The sequence below is a fragment of the Cajanus cajan genome, chromosome 2 (assembly GCF_000230855.2).
Source record: "Cajanus cajan strain Asha chromosome 2, NIPB_CcT2T_4, whole genome shotgun sequence".
NCBI lineage: Eukaryota > Viridiplantae > Streptophyta > Magnoliopsida > Fabales > Fabaceae > Cajanus > Cajanus cajan.
The window spans coordinates 20780725-20792789 of record NC_138518.1 but is presented as its reverse complement, the minus strand read 5'-3'; the positions used below and the strand labels follow the sequence as shown (position 1 = coordinate 20792789).

Here is a 12065-nt window from a genome sequence, read left to right as displayed (position 1 = left end):
CGATCCCACGTATTTTGGGAAATCTGGCACTTTAAATTTGGGAGGGAATTGGATGTCCCTCACCAAGCACATGTCGGCGGCATCTTTGATGTCGAAATCATGCCCCTCCATAGCCCTTAGCCGATCCTCTAGGGCGTGGAATTGTTCCTTTGAAACTTCGGGCTCTTTAATCATAATTCCAGCCCCAATAGGTATGGCGTGTGGAGGCTCTTCTTCATGCACCTCCTCTTCCTCATGATGGGACCCATGGTCACTGTGGTGAGACTCATGTACATTATGATGACGCATGAGTTCCATCATTTGCGCCATTTGTTCTTTGAGCTGTGAGAGCTCGGCTGTAAGCTTCTTATTTTGGTCCTCCAGCGCTTCCATCTTCTTGATTTTCTGCGCGCGTGTGAGGACAGAGAGATGACCAGCCACTTTCTAAAATGAATGTTTAATTAGTTTATTTTATGGAATGAATACGCTCTTTGACATGAACTTGATAATCCTCCATTTTTAAGGCGCTGCCTTTTTAAAACGGAATTTTACCACCCTTCTTTGCCTATGATCTCTCCTCAACGGAGAATCTCAATAGTCATGGGTCTCTTTCACTCATGACAAGAGGTATTTGGTGAACCTAAAATGCATGGTTTTATGAGGATGCATGATGTCTTATTGGTAATGATGCACATGCTCCTCACTTTTATTATATTTTCGCACATGGTCTTTCCTCTCATGTCATGGTATTTTCATGCATGGGGATTATTCTTTAAACCTTATCACGAGGTTTTATTTAATGCACAAACAATTGCACATAAGCATTTACACAAACAATTCACTCATCCACGAACAGTCACGAGCGAATCACGAGGTAGGGGTATCCTGCAGAAAAGTGCATATTCAAGGAGGTTCTAACTGTTCTCACTTGGTCAAAGGCCCCCAAGGTGCCCCCATTATAGGGACCCAATTCCTCTCGTCGTAAGTCGATGGAAAGTTCCAACGCACTGTCGGACTTTAGTTCATGGTTATCACCTTGAGTGATGCTTTCCGACAACGGTCTACGGGCACCTATAGACCCATTCGACAACCGGCCGTACTAACATCCACTCCCTATGGATTACCACTCATGCCCCCGGGTATAGAGGGAACTGTTGTGTGCAAAGGTTTGTGTACAGTTTGTATTTCAAACAATTGCGGAAATTAAACATACAACAGTTATTTAAAGCCACAAAAATAAAACATATTATCATACAAGTACGGGGTAATGAAGTAATTTTTAACTACTATTTGTTAAAAATAATCTGTCACTAAATGGGACTGACTCTCGAGGCTTCCCCAGTGGAGTCGCCATCTGTCGCCACCGGCCCGAAACGGGCTTTCGGCATTCGCGAAGGATGGTTGGACTCTTTTATTTTAGTTTTGAAAATGTATTGGATTATTAGAATGACTTGTTCTCAAACTGAGACCTTGTCGATCTTATCCAATTTATTTATTAAATGTCTCACCAATCCATGTTAATCCCAAGCGGGACCCTCCATGGATTAGCGGTTTTCGTAAAAGGAGGGTTCTTTGGAGTCGCCACCAATGTTTTACTCAAAACATTGGAAAAAGGGATAAGGCAATCGATTCAAAAATCGACTTCGGCCATTACAACCAGAGTCGGGTAAGGGAGTCGGTTACGCGTGAGGAAGGTGTTAGCACCCCACAGCGCCCCTTTCGGGTTCCCTATGACAGATTATTTCTAAAATAACAATATAAAATTACTAAATTACCCCTATTTATTATAAGCGATTATACTTTAGATATCTACATGATGACAATTTTTAATATGCACACAGAAAGCAGTAAAAGGAAGGATTTAAGAAGAAACCTTTGAAGCGTGCTTTTATATATTTCGAGTAAAACTGGGAAGCTTTTTGGCGTTCCCTCGCTCTACAAGCCCGCTCGCTCCCTCCTATAAAATTTTAACTATGGAAATCCGAAGGATTTCCCTTCGACTAGGTTCGATCCTCAAGCAAAATGGCTCGGGGCTCAAGAACTTCGTCGGATCAACTCTCCGAGTGATTTCTAGGGCAGAACACTGCTCAAAAACCCCAGAATACTCAAGGAGAGGGTTAAAACTCTGTTCCAAAGTGTAGAATGACGTCCAATTGACGTCATATTTATAAGGAACAGGCCCAATACGGGCCCTGGAGCCAATACGGCCGTATTGAAATTTTTGAACTTCAATACGGCCGTATTGAGTTCAATACGGCCGTATTGAGTTCAATACGGCCGTATTGAAATTCAGAAATTTCAATACGGCCGTATTGAGTTCACTGCGGCTGTATTGAAGCTTCAATACGGCCGTATTGATTTCAGTACGGCCGTATTGAAGTTTCAGAAACTTCAATACGGCCGTATTGAGTTCACTGCGGCCGTATTGAAGCTTCAATACGGCCGTATTAAGTTCAGTACGGCCGTATTGGGCTTCATTCCCTCCACTTTCTTATTTTGAGCTATTCTAAGACCTCTAGACCTACAGAGAACCCTCCTAGGGCCTTCCAGGAGTCCTTCTGGCTGATCTTCCTTCAGTCTTCGAGAGTCTTCAAGCTTTATTTCCGACCCGGGCAATTTTAGGGGTCTACAAACCAAGAAAACAAGTTTTTGAGCATTGAGAATAGGCATATTGGTCATGAAAATGACCATACTCAACGTCATCGAGTACTATCATTCCCAAAAATGAAAACAAGTGTAAAAAAAACGTGAGAATGGCCGTTCTCAATTTGGAATGGTCGTTCCTATGCTTAGGGTGTTTAAAAAGAGCTTGGCTCCACCATACTCCACACACTAGCCCAAATTTGAAATTTAAGCTTTCTCTCTCCCTCTTGACTCTCTTCTTGTAACTCCGAGTAAAATAAATTTGACGTTGTTCCTGATTAGAAAATCCTTGGATATCTAAGGATTTTAGAGTCTCTCAGTTTAAATTTTCGAGTGTCAAGGAGGCTTTTGTAGAGTAAAGAGGCTATCGAAAAGGGCCTTTAAATTTTTCTACTAATAAAAACTTGTTGCAAAGGTTCTTTTATCTATTCCTTGTCTTACTTATTGCTTTAAATAATGTATGATTAGGATAGCAATCATATAGATAAAACATCCATATATCTATAATAAAAGGGTAAAAACAGTAATCTCTGTTTAATTTTACTGATGAATATGTCATAAGGTACTAATAATAGGCACTGTGGGGTGCCTAACACCTTCACCACGCGAAACTAATCCCCCTGCCCAACTCTACTTCAAATTATTTTCTTTTTTCGACATTTTGAGCAAAACATCAGTGGCAACTCCATGAACCTTTCAAAACTACTGATGGGGGTTTTGTCCGGTCATTGGGCATTCTCTCATCGATGAGACTTTCAAACTAGACGTTAAGCCATCTTAGTCGGGTTCTGATAGGAACAAAAGGACAAAATAAGGAAATGGATGCCAACCTACGAGGGTCCATAACATGGATGACGAGGAATTATCTTACCTACTAAACTCTGATGCGGTAAAGAACTACTACGCCTAAGAAACATCACTTACAAAGGTTTACTAGGATAAAAACCCACAAAGGGCATCCTAGTTCATTAAAATATCACATTAGGACACGTCTATGAATAAAAATTAGGGACGAAAAAAATAAAGAACAAAAATTATAAGTGACGGTCACCCAAATTGAAAACCAAAAGGCAATCTAGATAACCTGTCAGAAATTCGAAGCTATGTGAAGAATCTAATTAGAATTTGAAACATGTAGTCTTGAATGACCAAGATGATGTTTAATTTTGTTTTCTAAAAGAAATGTTTGTTCAAACTTAAACACTGACTTACTTCAGCCACCGATTCTCTCTAAACACTTTTGTAATCCTTTCTTTAAAACATTTTCATTCAATAAAATAACTTATTTCTTCTTTTCTCTTAACCCTTTTCAATGACATGTTTTGTTAGTGATTAGATGAAAATTAAACAAGTCTAAAAGAAAAAGAAAGAAAAACAAATGATCCCTATGGTCTCCCAATGAATGAAAAGAGCCCCGAGTTAACCTGAATCGCACCAAAGAGGCTAGAATGATATATATCACAACTCTAGTCTACCTATGGGAAAGAGGAAGAGAAATACATCTTCCAAAACAAAGCCAAACCTAAAAGTACACATTGCATACATCTAGAAAGCATTCCACACACTTAGAAAATTTTTCTGCATCAAAAGGGAATTATTTAAGAATAAGAAAAAAGTCTAAGCATCCGACATAAATAAAACATGCATTCATTAATATATTTTGTTTAGCTTCCAGGTGAATTCGTTCCTATAATATTTTGTTTAGTGTGTAAGAAAATATTTAGTAGGTTTCTCAAGTGGTAAGGAATTCTTGTAGTAGGTTTCTACAAGAAGTGTTTTCTTGGGGGCAAGAAAGTGTCTATCTTGAGTGTAGGAGTGTATGCATGTGTGGTATGCTTGTAAAACTTCTTCATTGAGATAGTGGAACAAATCTTGATCATGTTATGATTGAGGACTAGATGTAGGTCACATGTGGAGTGGCTGAACCAGGATAAAATACTTGTGCATTCTTCTCTCACCCTTATCTCTTACATTGAGTAAAATCTTAATTGAGTGATAAAATGGCAGATCTTGATTAATATGTTTCTATGCTTAACATTGCTGTAAGCTGAATCAAAACATTGCATATTAGTTGTTCTTAAAACTGAACTTAATCAAGATTAATCAAGAAAGTATATAGGACTCTTTCCTATTGGCAAGTTTTTCAAGAAACTTGTTTGAGAATTCATATTAGAAAAGTTTAAGTTGAAATAAAGATCCTTAAAACTATGTGTATTATCCGTACCATTATGTCGAGCTCGAGCTCGGTATCACAGCGTAGGACGACCTCAGACATGCGCTAGGAGATCTCGATCAAGACGAGATCCGCTATCTAATCAGGTCATAACTGATCTCAGGCCCAAGGCCCAACGAAACCCTAATTCACACCAAGGTACGTGTATTACTTGTACGAGACTCATACTCCCACAAACCCTAACTTTAGCATCGGAGTCTCTTTTGCAGGTACTACCCCCATCTTGGAACATCAAGCGTACCAGTGAAGGAGGCTCACCGACCTTACCCAGCGGGTCATCTCCACCTCGGATCCCCAGTAAGAACATTTAGCACCCACTATGGGGCCGATCAAGACAGCTCTTATCGGCCACTCTTATGGTTTTCACCAGAAGCCATAGCAGACACGCAACAGACGACCTAGATCACGCAACTAGCATGGATAGGGAAGCAGCATTGAGGAGGCTGATCGAGCAGGTCGAGCAGATGCGGCAGCAACACGCCGCTGACCTATAAAGCATGCGTGCCAAGCACGAAACTGACCTAGCCGTAATGCATACCGCTTATGAGGCTGACCTAGCGGCGCTACGTGCCGAGAACGAGCGTATTCGCGCTCAACTCCCTCGGTGTCCCTCTGATCAACCCCCTCAACAGAGTCACCTGCATGAGGAGGAAGGGCACTCAGTTTCTCAACCGCCAACAGTGACTAGGGCACCGAATCCCAGGCCTGCCACGCATCGGTCTCACGTACCGACGACTAGGTCAGCACATGACGTCAGCAACGCTCCCGCCCACGACACGGGAAATCAGGCGACCTTCCGCCGTCATCTTTTTGTGGACGGCATCATGGAGACACCTCTCCCTTTTGGGTGGAAGCCTCTCCACATCGACCGTTACGACGACACGACCGATCTGGATGAGCACATCGATCTGTATACCACACAGGTAAATCTCTACACTAATGGGGATGCTATCCTGTATAGGGTTTTTCTGACCTCGCTAAAAGGGGCCGTGCTCAACTGGTACACCCAGCTACCTGCCGAGTCAATTGACAGCTTCGGCACCCTAGTCAAATGGTTCACAACATAATATGCGACGAGCCGACCTCATCACATAACATCAGCTGCCCTGGCCAGTCTCAGACAGAGTGACGACGAACCACTCCGAACGTTCATGGAGTGATTCGCTGCCATCTCGGTAAAGATCTGAAATTTGAATCCCGAGGTCCCCCTGCACGCCATGCTCATGGCACTCAAGCCCGGACCGTTCATCGACAGTCTATGTCGTGAAGCTCCTCGCGATATGGACGAGCTCCGTGCCCGTGCTGCTGGGTACATCCAAATGGAAGAACATTCTGCCTTCCGTGACCAGGTTCGCGGAAAATCACAAGTGAAGCCTGACAGTGGCCACAAAGACAAGCTGAAGGTCACCAACGACAACCAGTTCAAGAAAACTGCTCAGACAAGCAAGGGGGGGAGATACGAATTCTACACTCCCCTGAATACGCCCCGAGTTCACATCCTGGAGGAGGCAAGTAATAGTAATCTGCTCACCTTGCCACCACTAGGTCACACTCCCAACAGTGCAGACAAGTCCAAACACTACTGCTACCACCGCAACCACGGTCACACCACTGAAGAGTGCCGCACACTCTGAGACTGTATCGAAGAACTCATCCAGGCAGGCCACCTAGGCCAATATGTCCAACGACAGCAGGGTCACAGAGGAGGCTACGGTGGACGAGGATGAGGCAGAGGTCGCAGTTTGGGGGCTCGCATGGACCCACCCTTTGGCCCTCAGCAAAACACCGGCGGCGTAGTACAGACCGAGGTAAGCCAGGAAACAGGGTCATCCCCCTTGCAGGGCGTTATTAACACAATTGCAAGTGGCTTCGCAGGGGGAGGCTCTAGTAGCTCAGCGCGGAAATGACATTTGCGTAGCATCAACAACGTTCACTCCGCTACCTCAGCCTCGCATCAAAACTCACCACCGATCACCTTCACCAACGACGACTACGCTGGTGTCTGCCCCAACTAGGACAATCCAATGGTCATCGCCGTGGAGGTCGCCAACTGGGAGGTCCACAAAACATTGATCGACCAAGGGAGCTCGGCTGACGTCCTCTATTGGCCGATGTTCCTCAGGTTAGATATCCCTCACTCCCTTATCCAGCCTCACACAGAGACGCTAGTTGGATTTGCAGGAGAGCGAGTTCACACTCGAGGATACGTGGATCTGCTGACGACCTTCGGAACCTCTCCGAATACAAGAAGGATTATGGTGATAGACTATGGTCAAGGTCAAGGCCAAGGAATCCAAGAGGTGATATCTTAAAAGAACCAAGAGGAATGGGATGATCTTAAAGACCTTTTTCATATGTTTGTACATATAATAGTTTCTTTGTATAGGATTATTTTTGCCTTTGAATTTGTGAGGCACTTTACTTGCTTTTATTAGTGATTGTATATTGTTTTTAGGGTGGGTTACTTGGAGAGTTTAACTCCATTTAACCTCCTTTGTTGATACATTCATTTTATATTTTTTTAGTAGGGAAAAAGGGGTGGCATTTAGCAATCCTTGAGGGTGTGACTAGTAATTGGGCCAGAACTGGGCCTAGGCAAAATTTTGCATATTAGACTCATTTTGCTCATAATTTTTCATAGATTTGATTTAGCTAGGTCTCATCATCATATGATGAACCTAACTAAACCAAATCAAATATTTTTGAAATAAATCGTGGAGCATTTTTTAGCCTTGGCTGCCTAGCCCATTCCTTTGTTCTTAGCCAAAATTTCTAGCTTCTCCTACAAGCTTTGAAGCTTGCCTTCCAAGCTTCTAAACCTTAGTAGGTTTGGCTGACCTTACCATGGTTCTTAAGTGAATCATGGTCAAGGTTAGCTTCTCCTACAAGTTTTAGAAACCATGGATGGTTAGCTACACCTTACCATAGTTCCTAGTGAACCATGGTTAAGGTTAGCTTACACTACAAGCTACCTCTCCCTATATATTTGTAATCTCTTCACTTGTATTCACTTTTGAACATTTTGAGAAATAGAAATCAGATTTCTTTCTCATTCAAGAGTCTTATAAACCGTAGAGAACTCTCTCTCTAAGGTTTCTATCAAAGTTTCTTCAAACTTTGCCTTGGTTCCTCAAGCTTCCTTCACAAGCTAGGAAGTAACCGAACCTACTCCATTGCTTCTCCATCATTGGAGAATCCTCCAAGGTGATTTCGCCACCTCAAGGAGTTCAACCTCAAGAGTTTCTTCGGTCCTTGCATGGAGAACTTGGAAGAACAACAATCTTCTCCAAGTAGTTCCATCATATGGTCCGATACCTCCTCATGGAAGCCAACACCTCCTATAACATAATCATTGGGAGGCCGACGTTGAATCAACTCGGAGCAGTGGTGTCCACCCCGCACCTCACCATGAAATTCCCTGGGACTGACGGCAAGATTATCTCCGTAAAGACAAATCAGAAGATAGCCCGACAGTGCTACACCGAAGGCCTCAAGGTCTCCTCTTCCGACGAGCGCTATCAGAGTGATCCCCCCACCGTGGCTCACATCACCCATGTGGATATCACTGATCTCGACCCGAGGTCCGACTCTCTTGATGAATGACCAAGTCTCATCGACGAGCTTGATGACCTCCAAATCGGGAGTCTCCCTAGGCAGTGCACAAAAATCAACAGGTAGTTGAACTCGGAGTTACGGTAACAGCTCGAAGCTGAGATCCTCAAGAATGTCGACCTCTTTGCATGGTACAGTGCCGACATGCCAGGTATAGATGCCGACTTCATCTGTCACATGTTAGCAATTCAGAAGGAGGTGAAGCCAGTGGCCTAGAGGAAGAGGAAAGTCGGTGGCGAGAGGTGGGAGGCCATCATCACCGAGACGCAGAAGTTACTAAACGCTGGCTTCATCCGTGAGGTCAAATACACCACATGGCTGGCGAATGTGGTTCTGGTGAAGAAGAGCTTGGGGAAGTGGCGCATGTGCATCGACTACACGGACCTAAACAAAGCATGCCCCAAGGACTCGTATCCTTTACCGAGCATTGACAGGCTGGTTGACGGAGCATCCGGCCATGCCCTTCTCAGTTTTCTTGACGCTTACTCCGGGTACAACCAGATCATGATGTACCCACCAGACGAGGTGTATATGTCATTCATCACCGACCGTGCCAATTACTACTATAGGGTGATGCCCTTCGGCCTCAAAAATGCAGGAGCCACCTACCAGTGGCTGATGGACAAGGTTTTCCACCGGCAGATCAGGAGAAACATAGAGGTCTACATCGATGACATGGTGGTCAAGGCCACCTCAGCCGAAGCTCATGCTGCCGACCTCGCCGAGGTGTTTGGCCAGATCAGGAGGCACAACATGTGTCTCAACCTAGAGAAATGTGTCTTCGGTATCTAGGGAGGTAAGTTCCTGGGTTTCATGATCACTAGCAGGGGGATCGAGGCTAACCCGAAAAAGTGCAAAGCCATCATTCAGATGCAAAGTCCCCAGACCGTGAGAGATGTCCAGCGTCTGGCAGGAAGGTTGGTCTCCCTTTCCCGTTATATCCCCAGGCTGGCGGACAAGGCAGGGCCCATCTTCACCCTGTTGTGTAAGCCAAAGAACTTCGAATGGACGGACCAATGCGAGGAGGCTTTCAAAAGCTTCAAAACCTTCCTCACTACTCTGCCAATCCTTTAGAGGCCGGATCACAAAGCTGACCTCCTCCTCTACCTGGCGGTGGCAGAAAGCACAATCAGCACGGTTATAGTGCAGGAGCACCAAAAAGCACAGAAACCGATCTATTTTATCAGCCAAGTCCTCCAAGACATGGAGAAACGGTATCAAACCATCGAAAAGCTCGCATTGGCACTTGTCACGGCAGCCAGGCGTCTCCGACCTAACTTCTAGAGTCACCAAGTGGTCGTCAAAACCGACTACCCAATCAAGCAGATCTTGAGGAAGCCGGAGCTCGCCGGACGGATGATAGCCTGGTCGGTAGAATTATCCCAGTTTGGCATCCAGTACGCAAGTCGCGGTGCCCTGAAAACTCAATACCTGGCTAACTTCGTAGCTGAAGAACCACAGGTATGGACTTTACACATTGACGGGTCCTCCAACTCTAAGGGTGGTGGTGCAGGTATCATCTTGGAATGACCGAACCAATTCACGTTGGAGCAATCCCTCAAGTTCAGCTTCAAGGTGACCAACAACCAGGCAGAGTATGAGGCACTTCTCGCGGGGCTAAGGATGGCTCATGACCTTGGGGCTAGGAGAGTGAGTTGCAACAGCGACTCGAAACTCATGGTAGAGTAGCTCAGCCAAACATACCAGGCCAAGGACGTTCTCCTACAGCGGTATTTCCACATGGCATCACAGCAGATCTCGTCCTTCGACGAGTTCACTATACACCATGTACCGCGAGAACAAAACACTAGAGCCGACCTCCTATCAAAGATCGCTAGCACCAAACGCGCTGGACAACATCGAACCATCATCCAGGATACCTTACACTCACCCAGCCTAGACGACAAGGTCGTCAATAGCAACAACTGCGAAGACCAGGGATGGATGACAGGCATTTGGAGCTACTTGAAGGAAGGAGTTTTGCCCGAAGATAAGGACGAAGCTCGGAAGATGAGGATGAGGTCGGCCAAGTTCGTGATTGTCGGCGACGAACTGTTCAAACGTGGCATCTCCACCCCGCTGCTCAAGTGCTTAACTGCAGCTCAGGAAGCCTATGTCATCGAGGAGATCCACTGAGGCATATGTGGAATGCATTCCGGGGCACGCTCAATGGCGAATAGAGTACTCCGAGCAGGATACTACTGACCCACTTTGAAGTCGGATTGCCAGGACTACGTACAAAAGTGCAAAGAATGTCAGTAGTTCGGCAACTCACATCGACAGCCACCCGAAACTCTCCGCCAGATGATGTCTTCATGGCCTTTTTCCTAGTGGGGAATGGACATCCTCGGGCCATTCCCCCCTGCGAAAGGTTAACTCAAGTTCCTCCTAGTGGAGATCGACTACTTCACCAAATGGATCGAGGCATGCCCACTCGCCAAAATCACCACCGAAAATGTACAGAGATTCACCTGGAGGAATATTGTTTGCAGATTCGGAATCCCTCACACCCTCGTCACTGACAACGGCAGGCAGTTCATCGCACAAGGCTTCGAGGACTTCCTCCGTGAGCTCGATATCAAGCATCTCCCAACCTAGGTGGAACACCCCCAGACCAACGGCCAGGCCGAAGCCGCCAACAAGGTCATCCTCCGAGAACTTAAGAAGTGACTGGGGAACGCTAAAGGACAATGGGCCGATGAGCTTCCCAACATCCTCTAGGCGTATCATTGCACCCCCCCAATCAACAATGCAAGAATTTCCTTACAGGCTGACTTACGGAGCTGATGCAATGATTCCGGTGGAAATTGGAGAGACATCTCACCGACGCCAAGTCTTCAACAGTGAGCAGAATGCTCGAGAGTTAGTAGCTAACCTCGACCTAGTCGACGAGCTCAGAGATGAAGCTCAAATCCACGAAGAAGCCTGTAAGCTCCGAGCTTCAAGAAGATACAATACGCGAGTGCGACCTCTCTCTTTCCGAGTTGGCGACTTGGTGTGGCGATTATTAGGCGAAGCACGGAAGGACACGTCAGATGGAAAACTCGCACCTACCTGGGGTGGCCCATTTTGAGTTGTTGAGAACTTGGAGAACGGAGCATACCGATTAGAAGAACTCAGCGGAAAGCCCATACCGCGAATGAGTTGTGCACTTTTTTCCCGCCTCAGTCTTTTATCCCAAAATACAGAAAAATAGGTTTTGGCTGAGAGGGTTTTTAACGAGGCACATTTACACAATTAATAAAATAACGCATTCTTTTCATTCATATTCTCCTAGCTTTAATTTTATGCTAGGCCGAGGTCGAGTTCAAACCTTGGCACAACTTATCTTACTTTACGCCGAGGTCGAATTTGAACCTTGGTCTGACTTATCTTGCTCTTATTTAAGGTCGAGTTCGAACCTTAACACAACATATTTTACTTTACGCCGAGGTCGAATTTGAACCTTGGTCCGACTTATCTCGCTCTTATTTAAGGTCGAGTTCGAACCTTCATACGATTCATTCTACTTCAACCCAAGGTCGAGTTCGAACCTCTATATAATCCACTCAAGGTCGAGTCCGAACCTTGGCACAATCCACTCAAGGTCGAGTTCGAA

General features: G+C 45.3%; 1 protein-coding gene across 1 annotated transcript; it reads left to right on the top strand.

Annotated features, from left to right (window-relative positions):
- The first annotated feature begins 11216 nt into the window (after window positions 1-11216).
- LOC145954811 (uncharacterized) lies at window positions 11217-11540 on the top strand. The gene has a single exon (XM_083069500.1). The coding sequence runs from the start codon at window positions 11217-11219 to the stop codon at window positions 11538-11540; it is 324 nt and encodes a 107-aa protein (XP_082925626.1).
- The last annotated feature ends 525 nt before the right edge of the window (window positions 11541-12065 follow it).